The sequence below is a fragment of the Glycine max genome, chromosome 6 (assembly GCF_000004515.6).
Source record: "Glycine max cultivar Williams 82 chromosome 6, Glycine_max_v4.0, whole genome shotgun sequence".
Lineage (NCBI taxonomy): Eukaryota > Viridiplantae > Streptophyta > Magnoliopsida > Fabales > Fabaceae > Glycine > Glycine max.
Window position 1 is genome coordinate 28,980,295 of NC_038242.2, and position 13,770 is coordinate 28,994,064.

At 36.8% G+C, this 13,770-nt stretch overlaps 1 protein-coding gene across 1 annotated transcript; it reads right to left on the minus strand.

The window, feature by feature from the left end:
- Positions 1-760: 760 nt before the first annotated feature.
- On the minus strand, positions 761-1,495 carry LOC102668600 (uncharacterized mitochondrial protein AtMg00810-like). Its single transcript, XM_006582562.1, has one exon. It carries the CDS (start codon positions 1,493-1,495, stop codon positions 761-763), a length of 735 nt encoding a protein of 244 aa, XP_006582625.1.
- Between the last annotated feature and the right edge of the window lie 12,275 nt (positions 1,496-13,770).

Consider the following 13,770-nt stretch of genomic DNA (forward strand, 5'->3'; position numbering starts at 1 on the left):
TAATACAAAGGGATCATCTGTGCCAAGCCACAATCTAGGCTTAATGTCAACTAACTCATATCTTTCTGTTGGTAGTTTATTAGATGATAGTTGATAGTTGATAGTTTTAGAGAATTGTTTTAGAAAGAAGGCTATGTCATTGATTTCTTGGATGATTAATTACAACATACCAATTGCTTATTTATAGGCTCAAGTCACCAACCTCTCAATGGTGATGAATGTTTCTACATTACTTTAGGTCTTTCTAAAGTTTTCATGATAGATTAGTATCATGATAGTTCTAGATTCTTCTATCTTATACATACACTTATAGTTCTAGATTGTTCTACCATATTCATACACATTATAGTTCTAGATTGTTCTACCATATTCATACACACTATATTTCTAGGATATTCTACTATTTTCATACATATTATATTTAAGAATATTTTAGAAATTTGTAGCAATTTTAACACTCTTCCTTGATGCAAATTTCTGTGACTCTGAGCATAGCTCGTAATTCTTCAAATCTTGGTCTCGGCAACGCCTTCGTGAATATGTCTGCAATTTGATGTTCTGTTCTGCAGTAGTCGAGTTTGATCTCTTTAGTTGCTTCAGCTTCTCTGATAAAGTGATACTTGATTGCTATGTGTTTTGTTCTGCTGTGATGAACTGGATTCTTCGCCATTGCAATTGTTGATTTGTTGTCGTAGTTGATTTTAGTAGGCTCATCTTGTTTTTCTCCAATGTCTTCAAGTATCCTATGAAGCCATATAGCTTAACTCGTTGCTTCAGCAGCTGCCACATACTCTGCTTCTGCTGTTGATTGTGCTACTATAGCTTGCTTCTTCGACGCCCAAGAGAACATTCTCGATCCTAGTGAGAAAGCATAGCCAGAGGTACTCTTCATGTCATCTGTCGAACCTGCCCAATCACTATCGGTGTAGCCAAGTAATTCTGAGTTGGTTTCGGTAGTATACCATATACCGAACTCTTTTGTTCCTTGTAGATACCTCAAAATTCTTTTTCCTGCTCCAAAGTGTATTTGACTTGGGCTTTGCATGAATCTTGATAGAAGACTTGTAGCATACATTATGTCAGGCCGTGTAGTTGTCAAATATAGGAGGCTTCCAATTAGACTTCGATATTTGGATGCATCAGCTTCTGGTGCTCCATCATTCTTCTGTAGTTTCTCATTTGTTATGAGTGGAGTAGCAACAGGTTTGCAACCATACATCTTGAATTTCTTAAGTAAGCCTTCTGTGTATTTCTTTTGCGAGATGAATATCCCTTCATTTCTCTGACTTACCTCTATGCCGAGGAAGTAACTCATCAAACCAAGGTCGGTCATCTCAAAGGTCTTCATGTCTTCTTTAAACTCCATCATCATCTTAGTATTGTTTCCCGTGTAGATAAGATCATCTACATATAGAGAGAGTAAGAGAGTGTTCTGACCTTGAGACTTGATGTAAAGTGTAGGCTCACTCTTGCTCCTCCTGAATTCTCGATCCATGAAATACTGATCGATTCTGTTATACCATGCTCGAGGTGCTTGCTTCAAACCGTAGAGTGCTTTTCTTAGTCTTAACACTTTGCTTTTCTAGTTGATGGATACTCCATCCTTTTTGTGACGCAAGAGCTATTAGAGTTCTTATGGTATCAAGATGAGCTACTGGTGCAAATGTCTCATTGTAGTCAATTCCGGGTTGCTGTGAGTAACCCTTAGCTACTAGCCTCGCCTTGTGTTTCTGTATGGTGCCATCAGGGTTGAGCTTTGTCTTATAGACCCACTTAAACCCAATGATATCTTTTCCATGGGAATGATTTACTAACTCCCATGTGTTGTTTTTCTCGATCATCTGTATCTCTTCTTCCATTGCCTTGACCCATACTTCCTGCTTTGACGCTTCTTCAAAGCTTCCAAGTTCAAGTATGGCCAAGTTACAGGTTTCATATATGTCCACCAAAGATCTTACTCGTCTTGGAGTAGACTCTGGTGATGATAGTTCTTGATCTTGTTGTTGTGGTGGAGGTGAAGGTGGTTCACCTGGGTCTTCTTCCTCAGCTTCTTCTTGAGGTAGTTGAGCAGGTATAAGAACATTCTTCTCCACTTTTTCTTCATCCCAATTCCAAGAAGCATACTCATAAACTTCAACATCTCGACTGATGACGAGTTTCTTAGTTTGCAAGTTGTAGACACGGTAGCCCTTGGAGATATTGCTATACCCAAGGAAGATACCTCGTATAGTCTTGTCTTCAAGCTTGTGCCTCTTCACGTCTGGAATATGAATGTAGCATATAGATCCAAAAACCCTTAGGTGCTTTGCTGATGGCTTCTTCCCGTTCCAAGCTTCAATTGGAGTCTTGTCTTTTACAAACTTAGTTGGACATTTATTGAGTATGTAAACAGCAGTGTAGACTGCTTCTGCCCAGAATGTGTTAGGTAGTCCCTTCTCCTTAAGCATTGATCTAGCCATTTCCATAACTGTGCAATTCTTTCTCTCGGACACTCCATTTTGTTGAGGAGAATATGCGACTGTAAGTTGTTGCTCAATGCCTTCATCCTCACAAAATCTTTCAAACTCGTGAGAGGTGTACTCTTTGCCGCGATCACTTCTTGGTACTTTTATTTGTTTTCCACTTTGATTTTCAGCAAGGGCCTTGAACTTTTTGAATACTCCAAAGACTTTTGATTTTTCTTTTAGAAAATATACCCATGTCATTCTAGAGAAGTCATCAATGAAGAGTATGAAGTACCTGTTGTTCTCATGTGATGGTGTCCTCATTGGTCCACAGACGTCCGTATGTATCAGCTCCAATAGATCTTTTGCTCTCCATGCTCCACTTGTTGAGAAAGGAAATCAGTGTTGCTTACCAAGGAGACATCCTTCACACACTTCATTGTTCTCCTTTATGCTTGGAAGATCTCTCATCATGTTCTTCTCATGTAACAACTTCAAGGCATGTGTGTTGAAGTGGCCAAATCTTCGATGCCATAGCCATGAATCATCAACTTGTACCTTCATGGCAATGTTTGTTGCATATTTTAAATTTAGAGGGAATCTTCTATTGCTCTTATTCATCTTTACTTGGGCTATCTCAGACCTTTTATTTTTTTTGTCTAAGATTTTGCATACACCTCCTTCAAAGTGAAGTGTGTAGCCTCTCTCCATCATTTGGCCAATGCTTAGAAGTTTTCTTTTAGGCTGGGAACTAGTAAGACATCATGGATGAGTCACGTACCTTTATCTGTCTCCACCATGACAATGCCTTTGCCTTTTGATTCAACCACACTTCCATTTCCTAGTCGAACTTTGACTTTGACAGACTCATCAATGCTTTTGAAAATAGTCTCATCCTTGGCCATGTGATTGCTACATCCACTATCCAAGTACCAGCTTCCTCCCTTTTCTTTTATTGAGTCTTGAGTGGCATAGAACATACATTGTTCTTGATCATGCTCCTCTGTGATATTGGCTTGATGCCTATTTTTGTTGCGACAATTTTTCTCTACGTGCCCGAACTTCTTGCAATGGTTGCATTGTGGCATATTACGGAACCAACAATTTTTCTCTGCGTGGCCTTGCCTTTTGCATATATTGCATGGAGGATTTTTATATGTTTTGTTCTTAAGGAAATTCCTAGAACCTTTTCTTCTTCTGGAAGTTTTTCCATAATTTTTCTTTCCTCCATTTTCTTTGTTTTGGGGCTAAAATTTGAACTTTGACTGGAAGGCATTTTCAAGTGTATCTTCTTTATGCCTATACAGTCTTTGCTCATATGCTTCAAGAGAGCCCACAAGTTCTATCTCTGATAGAGTGGATAGATCTTTGGTTTCCTCAATTGTTGTCACAATTGGGTCAAACTTTTGGGGCATAGTAATTAGAATTTTCTCAATAATTTTCTTGTCAAGAATATATTCCCCAAAAGCTCTCATTTGATTAACTATTTCTTTAACTTTAGAATAGTAATCTTTAACTGTCTCAGACTCCTTCATCTTCAATAGTTCAAAATCTATTCTTAGAGATTGAAGTTTAACGGCACGTACCTTAACACTTCCTTGAAACTCCTCCTGCAATGTGTTCCACGCTTCTTTGGCAGTCTTAGCTCCCATAATTCTTGGGAAAATCGGATTAGTCACCGCTTGTTGCAAGGTGAACAACGCCTTTGAATTTTTCTGTTTATTTTTCTTCAACTCTTTTCTTGAGATGCATTAAGAGCTGAAGTATCCGTGGGAACAGTGAAGCCTTCTTCTACTATGTCCCATAAATCTTGAGATGAAAAATATGTTTCCATTTTAACACGCCAGAAATCATAATTTTCACCATTGAAGATAGGGACAGAAATAGTTGACGATTGAGTAGTGTTATCCATAGCTTAGAAAAAATATTATTGGAGTGGGTTAATAGTACAAAGGAAATTTTTGAAGTAGTTGGGAGGATTTTGGAATGGTAGGTAGGTAATATAACTACGCCCAATGTATGACCAAACGTAGCTCTGATACCACTGTTGGTAGTTTATTAGATGATAGTTGATAGTTTTAGAGAATTGTTTTAGAAAGAAGGTTATGTCATTGATTTCTTGGATGATTAATTACAACATACCAATTGCCTATTTATAGGCTCAAGTCACCAACCTCTCAATGGTGGTGAATGTTTCTACATTACTTTAGGTCTTTCTAGAGTTTTCATGATAGATTAGTATCATGATAGTTCTAGATTCTTCTATCTTATACATACACTTATAGTTCTAGATTGTTCTACCATATTCATACACATTATAGTTCTAGATTGTTCTACCATATTCATACACACTATAGTTCTAGGATATTCTACTATTTTCATACATATTATATTTAAGAATATTCTAGAAATTTGTAGCAATTTCAACACTTTCATCTACATTAACTCCATTAATTAGGTCGATCAAACAATTGGCAGTGCAAAAGAAATACTTTTTTTACTGCCTAAATATGATAATTCTAATATTTCTTCAATTATTCCATAATAGTGCAAGTCGTTCTCACCATATATGCTTCCTCGAACACATACCCCACTATTCATTGTAGCTTTATTTCGCTCACTTTCCTTAGTGTGAAACCTATACCCATTAACTATTAGGCCATCATAAAAAGTTACATGTTTAGAATGACCATAACTCATTTGTCGAATCAATTGATCCTCTACTTGACCGACACTTACCTGTGAATCATTATAAATACATTGGTTGTAATATTCAATAAAATAAATATTCATTTTAATATTTTACTTTTAACAGTCAGGGTCGTGCAAGATGTAAGGCAAATTAGGCATCAGCCTAAGGCCAAAAAAAAATATTTTAGGCCCCTAAAATTTTTTTATTACTAATTATTAACAAATTTTAACTGATCAAAATAAAATAATTTAGAATCTCTCTCTTCCCTAAAAATTAGTCAATCAATATCATCTTTTTAAAAATTAATCAATATCACAATTAATGTCATTTAAAGTATTTTATTTATCCCAAAAAAGTAAATACCTATTAACTTTCCTTTAACCCATCCCAATTCCCTAACTAACGTATCTCACTCTCCAGACTCCATTCTTCACGTTTTTTCATCTCCTCATCTTTTGTTCATAAAAAAAAATCTATTCTTCTCCTTCCCTTGAATGAAACCTATTGTCTATTGATCAAACTTTGTCTCCACAGCTCAACCTCTCTGGATTTGACATCGTCTGGATTCTGAACGCCTATAAACCGCATACATCCCGGCGTCCCACGTACGGAGCCTTTCATCTCCATCCCAGTGGATTGGTGGAATGATTCATTTCACGGGCATGACTCTGGGTACGTAGCAATACAACATGTATCACGTAACACCCTTGCGCCTGAAACAACATCTAAACAACAAAATCTTTGTTTGTTTCCAATTCCAGGTTCTATCGTTCTGTTCATCGATCATCATTTTCTATATTTATTTTAGAGTTTAGTTTATTTAGATTTCTTAAATATTTAGTTAATTTTTTTATTTTGATTATTTACAAAAGTAAATGTCAAATAGAAAGTATGAATCTGGTTATGAAAAATTGAAGAAAAAATGAAAAGTTGAAAAGCTAATTGAATCTCAACGTGGTGCCCTTGATAAATTTGTTATTATTCATAAAAATGACGCAGAAGCAAGTTCAATAGGTGAAAATGTGATAGAACAACCATTGATAGATCATACTGACAACAAGGAAATTGTTATAGAACAACCACCTATAGATAATACTAACAACGGTGTAGAACAACCACCTAGAGATGATACTGACAATGGTGAAAACGTGATAGAACAACCACCTATAAATAATACTGACAACATAAATAGTCATAATTTCAATCAAGAACTAGAAGACAATATTTTAGAAATAGGAGTAGAAGGGAATGTTGAGCATAATAACACTTGTAGTGAAGTACCTACAAATATTTATGACCTAGGACTATGGAAAAATATTGATGGAAAATTTAGAGATTTAATGATAGAAAATGGTCCTATCAGACATGACAATTTTCAATATCCAAAAGATGAAAATAATAGATATTTCTATTCATCATGTTATCAACGAACACTGTCAAATGGAGAAAAACATGATAGAAGATGGCTAGTTTATTCTAAAGATTTAGACAAAGTGTATTGTTTTTGCTGTAAGTTATTTGGTTCAACAAATGTTAGTCAACTAGCAAATGAAGTGACTAAAGATTGGAAGAATCTTGGTTCCAAACTTAAGAGTCATGAAACAAATCGTGAACATATAATTAATATGACCAAGTGGATTGAACTAGAAAAGAGATTGACAACAAAACAAACAATTGATAAGCATATACAAGAACAAACTAACAAAGAAAAGGAACATTGGGAAAAAGGTTCTACTTAGGATTATAGCTATAGTCAAATATCTTTCTAAAAATAATCTTGCTTTTCGTGGAACAAATGAAAAGATATATGAAAAAGGTAATGGTAATTTTTCGAGTTTGATTGAGATGCTTGCGGAATTTGATCCAATTATGCAAGAACATGTTAGGCGCATAAAAAGTAATGAAACTCGTAATCATTTCTTGAGTAATACCATACAAAACGAGTTTATAGAAATGATAGTCTTCCAAGTTAAAAAAGTCAATCATAGAGAAAGTTAAAGATGCAAAATATTTTTCTGTTATTCTTGATTGTACTCCTGATGTAAGTCATCAAGAACAACTGACTCTTATCTTGAGATGCGTTGATACTACTAAATCTCCATTTAAAATCGAGGAGTATTTTTTAGAATTTTTAAAAGTTGATGACACATCAGGAAAAGGTCTTTTTAATGAGCTTGTTAATGTTTTAAAAAAATATGGCCTTAATATTGATGATATAAGGGGACAAGGTTATGATAATGGTTCCAACATGAAGGGTAAAAATCGAGGAGTGCAAAGAAGATTATTAGACATAAATCCTAGAGCATTTTATACATCGTGTGGGTGTCATAACTTGAACTTAGTTTTATGTGATATGGCTAGTTCGTCTCCTAGAGCTATTTTTTTTCGGAGTTCTACAACGTATTTATTCTTGTTTGTTTCATCTACCAAACGGTGGAAAATTTTGCAAGATAATGTATCTAAATTTTTTGTTAAATCATTATCTCAAACTTGTTGGGAAAGTAGAATAGAAAGTGTCAAAGCTATTAAGTTTCAGGCTCCAAAGGTAAGAGATGCTTTGACTGAATTATCAAAAAATTGTGAAGATCCTAAATTAAAAAGTGAAGCCATGTTCTTAGCAACTCATGAACTTGAAGATTTTGAATTTTTATTAGGAATGAATATTAGGTATGATATTTTGTTTACTGTCAATTTTGTTAGCAAGATTCTACAATCAAAAGATATGCATATAGATATTGCTATAGACCATTTAAAAGGTCTTATCACTTATTTAAAACATTATAGGGAAAACGAGTTTGCATTGGCTTTAGAATCCACAGAAAAAATGGCTATCGAAATGGATATAGAGCCAAAATTTCGTGAAAAATGTAAAATTCATAGAAAACCTTATTTTGATGAAAATATTAGTAATGAGATCACACATTCACCTGAAGAATCTTTTCATATTGAGTATTTTTTTATACATATTAGATCAATCAATTAATTCTATTGAGACCCGATTTGAACAATTTTTACAATATGAGACTATTTTTGGTTTTTTATTTGATTCCAAAAATATTAAAGCTTTAGATGAGGATGAATTGAAAAAATATTGTATTGATCTTGAAAAGTTTTTAAGGTTTAATGAATACTCTGATATTGATGGTCTTGATTTATTTTCAGAATTGAAAGTATTAAGAGAAGTGTTAAGAGAAGAAATTAGCACACCAATAGAAGTATTGAGTTATATTAAAACTTTAGATTCTTTTCCAAATGTTTACATTGCATATAGAATTTTATTGACAATCCCTGTAACAGTTGCTACTGCTGAAAGAAATTTTTCAAAATTAAAATTGCTTAAATCATATCTAAAATCAACAATGTTAAAAGATAGATTGAATGGGTTAGTTATTTTATCTATTGAAAGTGAAGTGTTAGAATTGCTTGATTATAAAACTCTGATAAATGATTTTGCAGCTAAAAAAGCTAGAAGATTAATGTAAAAATTGATATTTTATATAATATACTAAGTCTCTTTAAAATTCTTGTAAAAAAAAGACCCCTTTAACATTTTCGCCTTAGGCCCCAAAATGTCTGTACACGACCCTGTTAATAGTAAATGAAAATGCTCACTAGCTGTTTCAACCAACCATTGAAGTTCTCGTCCCGAAGTTTCAATATTTGAACATCAGCGATACCAAGGTATGATTGCCTTAGCAAGTCCTCAAATTGTCTAATCAATACCATAAGAATTAATATTTAGTATAAGATAAATAAAAAAAGTTATAACAAAGTTAGGGAGTAAACTTACTGGAGAAATGGTTCAATTTCTTTGCAATTTACAAGCACATAAGTCTCTGCAATTTGAACCTCCACTTCTGTCAAGAATCTATTGCTTCCACTTCCAATAGAACGATATGGATATTTAAAAATAGACAAGCATTGATTAACCATATGGTGCCCACCATCATCATTTTGAGGAACTTGAGTGCATCTTGTTTGCAATTTGGGATGAAAATACATGGACGCGAAATTGGAAATCTCTTCTAAAATATATGCTTCACAAATAGAACCTTCAAACTTTTGTATTATATCGAACCTTTCTGATACAGCAAACACCGGGGGTATGCAAGAAGCAAGAACCGCAAGGCCCAAAAGGAAGAGTGGACCACCAGCTTACTTGAAGGATTATGCATAGGAATAGCTAATAGAATCAAGAGTGCTAGAATAATAAGATTATTAGGTTGTTAGAAAGAATAATATTGCTATCATTTTGTTAGGATAATTGTTGTTTATATTTATCCTTTTTGTTAGTGTTGTCGGGAGCTTGTCCCACAGCATTTGGTATTATATATAGGAATTGCCTTTCATGTAGAGGACGAAGAATAAAAATTCAGAAATTTCCTTTCCTTCTGGAGGTTTGTCTTGGTCCTTGAATTCCAAGGCTTAAGCAACTCGCTCCAAGTCCAACATGGATCAACTTGAAGATGTCATTGCAGAACTCACCTCATCCCATCTCTCCATGTCCACCAAAATTGGTGATCTCATTCATCGTACGGCCCAATTAGAGACAAACCAGCACACCCAACACTCATGGGCTTCGTCTGCCACTACTCCTCATACTTCCCCACCATCTGATACTCAACATCGTTTGAAGCTCGAAGTTCCTTGCTTCGACGGCTCTGATCCGACTGGGTGGATCTTCAAGATCACCCAATTCTTTGAATATCATTCCATCCTAGACCAAGAACGTCTCACCATTTCCTCTTTCTACATGGATACCTTAGCCTGGTTTCAATGGATGTCTAGGAATGCTTAGTTGACTTATTGGTCTGCCCTTCTTCACGCTCATGCCCTTGAAGCCTGGTTTGCCCCATCAATGTACGAGGATCCTATTTAAACTCACTCAATGAGCCTCTGTCAAAGAGTACTTATTGGAGTTCGAGTCCCCCGCAAATCGAATTATCGGTCTTCCTGCACCATTTTTGCTAAGTTGTTTCGTCTCAGGGCTCAGCCCAGAGATCCGCCGCGAGGTGCAAACCTTGCAACTGCCATCGTTGATCCAAACAGCTTCTCTGGCCTGCTTATAGGAAGAAAACTTTCTCGATGCACGTCATCTTGGCCGTTACAAACCTCATCAGCTCACAACAAGACCACTAGGCCCATGTCCTCCACCACCTGTTTCTCCGACACCTCTACTTCCCAACCCCACCAAACACCCTTCTCCTTCCATTCCCTTCAAACGCCTTTCACCTGATGAACTTGTTGTACGGTGGGAAAAAGGATTATGTTTCAATTATGGTGAAAATTCACGCGTGGCCATAAGTGTTCTTCCGGATTGTTCTTGTTAGTCGTGGATGAGGATGAAGAGTCTCTAGAAACCTCCCTCACGACCCTGAACCCGGTTCCCATTGAACCAATTGAAGACTCGTCCCCAACCCAAATTAGCCTTCACGCCTTGTTGGGCCATATTGCACCCGAGACCCTAAGAGTAGTGGGCCTAATTTCCAATCAGGGAGTATGTATCTTAATAGACAGGGGTAGCACCCACAATTTCATTCAGCACCATTTGGTTTAAGCTTTGGGCCTCCACACGAAAAGCACAAACTTGTTGCGCATAACAGTTGGAAATGGTGACGAACTAGAATGTCACCATCTCTGTAATGACATTGCGGTGCAGATACAGGGTCATTCCTTCCCTGTTGAATTTCATGTTCTTTCCCTGTGTGGCGTTGATGTGATACTTGGTATGCAGTGGCTAAAACCCTTAGGCCCTGTTCTCACTGATTAAAGTACTCTAACCATGAAATTCATCCATAGCAGTAAGATGGTTGAGTTAAAAGGAGACCGAGATAGTGGTATTGAGTTGATACCTCCATAGCTTCACCGCATGATCCAATCAAAGATAGCTAGCGCTTTCTTTCACATTCGCATAGAGCCCCCTTCTACCCAAACTTCAACCTCACCACAACAAATGTCCACCATAAACACATTAACCCAGAAATACTCCTCCCTGTTTCAACCTCTGACCACTCTACCACCATCTCGCCCAACCAACCATACCATTACCCTTATACCCAACGCATCTCCGGTTAATGTGAGACCATATCGCTACCCCTGTTACCAGAAACAAGAAATAGAATCTCAAGTTGCTTTTATGTTGAAACACAGCCTCATTCAACCTAGCACTAGCCCCTTTTCTTCTTTGGTGCTGCTAGTGAAGAAGCACGATGGCTCTTGGCGGTTCTGCGTGGACTATCGTGCCTTGAATGCCATCACGGTCAAAGACCGTTTCCCAATTCCTACGGTGGACGAGTTACTTGATGAATTAGGTGGCACAAAATGGTTTTCAAAGTTGGACCTTATGTAGGGATACCACCAGATTTTAATGAACAAAGACGACATCGGCAAAACCATTTTCCGAACCCACCATGGCCACTATGAGTTTCGAGTTATGCAGTGCAGCACTGTCATCCTTTCATGCTACCATGAATCAACTTTTTCAACCTTATTTGCGTAAATACATCATCGTTTTTTTATGATATTTTAATTTACAGTTAAACCTTCTTTGATCATCTATTGTGCATTTGGAAATTGCTTTTCAGGTTCTTGTGCGTGACCAATTTTCTCTCAAACTGCCTAAGTGCTCTTTTGCTTAGGAACAAATTCAATACCTTGGTCATCTGGTATTTGAGAAGGGAGTCGAACCAGTGCCGGAAAAAGTGAAGGCTATTCAACAATGGCCACAACCATGAACAATTCAAGCACTACGAGGAGTTCTCAAGTTGGTAGGATTTTATCAAAGGTTTATAAAGGGGTACACAACCTTAGTAGCTTCACTGACAAAGCTCCTAACTCATGACTAACTCGCGTGGTCATCTAAAGCTGACCTTGCTTTCCAATAACTCAAAGATGCTGTAAGTAATGCCCTTGTTCTGGTTTTACCAAATTTCAACATCCCTTTTGTTGTCAAGACAGACGCTTCAGGCTCGGGAATGAGGGCGGTGTTATCTTAGGGTGGTCACCCCACCGCTTTCTTCAACAAGCATTTTTTTTCCTAAGCTAATCTGTTCCTCTACGTATGTCTGAGAACTCGCCATCATCATGGCGGCCATCAAGAAGTGGCGCCAATACTTGTTGGGCCACCACTTCATAATTTTAACAGACCACCATACTCTTAAGGAACTTATGGCATAGGTGATTCAAACCCCTGAACAGCATTTGTATCTGTGTCACGAATCTTAGGCTACGATTACATGATTCAGTACAGGACATGCAAATCTAATGTGGTAGCAGATGCTATGTCATGATCATTTGACACTTTGGTTGGTTCTCTATTTCTCCTATCCATGTCGCACTTCCTTTACCTAACAAAACTTAAGAAGGAGTTGTCTTCCAGTGCGGATTTTGTCAACCTTCACAATGCAATTCAAGCTGACCTTGCAAACCCCATGCCATGCCCAAAAGTATTGTTTATGATCGAGATCCACTATTTATCAGTAAGTTCTGGCAGGAATTATTTTCCTTAAGCGGCACTAAACTCAGGTTGAGTTCAACATATCATCCACAATTGGATGGCCAAACCAAAGTAGCTAATCACATTGTTGAGCAGTATTTACGTGCTTTTGTCCATAGAAGACCTTTATCTTGGGGACGTTTCTTGTTATGGGCAGAATGTTCCTACAATACATCTTGCTTTTCAGCTACAAGAATATCCCTATTCGAAATTATTTTCGGCAAAAAGCCACCTAATTTTCCTCAGTATATAGTAGGTAGTTCTAAAATTGAGGCAGTGGATGAAATGCTTGGTCACCGAGAAGCTGTGTTTGCCTTGTTACGAAGAAGTTGTTGAAATCACAAGCTCGTATGAAACAAATTGCAGACACTCATCAAAGTTGTTAGAGTGAATAGTATTGTTATCATTCTGTTAGGATAATTGTTGTTTGTCTTTATCCTTTTTATTAGTGTTGTCGGGAGCTTATCCCACAACATTTGGTATTATATATAGGAATTGCCTTTCATGTAGAGGGTAGAAAATAAAAATTCAGAAATTCCCTTTCCTTTTTACCTTCTGGAGGTTTGTCTTGGTCCTCGAATTCCAAGGCTTAACACTTTCTTTTCAAATATAAGATATACCTCTCAGAGAGATACATCCACCTATACTGCACTTGTTAGGTCCTTGGGCTCAAGAAAGACAAATAAAAGAAGAAGAAGAAGAATGAATAAAAGGTAAGTTGATTGTTCTATGTTTTTATTCATTGCGTTGATCATTATTTATATATGAAATCAAGGCCTAGAAGCTACTACTACTCTAGGCTAGCTACTCTCTATGTGCTACTAATAGGGGACATATAACAGAATGGTATTTTGTTGCTAACAACTTGGATAGTGGAATTAGTGAGATGGTGGAATGTGTTGGTAGTGGGATTTGTTATTGCTGGCCATGGTCTAAGCATAGTCCTCAAGATATGCTAGCTTCTTGGTGCTATGCTTGGGTTTATTCTCATATGGGTTACTGTCATGGCTAACATCGCCCCAATCCGGAAGAGCAACCTTGTCCGCAAGGTTTTAGAAACTCTCCAAGGTAGCCTAGTCTTTCCACGAAGTGTCTTCAGGAGCTAGTCCAGACCACTGGACCAATACCGGCTTGGTGGA

Coding starts and splice junctions, on each gene's coding strand:
- LOC102668600 (XM_006582562.1), bottom strand. CDS start 1,495: ATGGATCGAGAATTCAGGAGGAGCAAGAGTGAGCCTACACTTTACATC.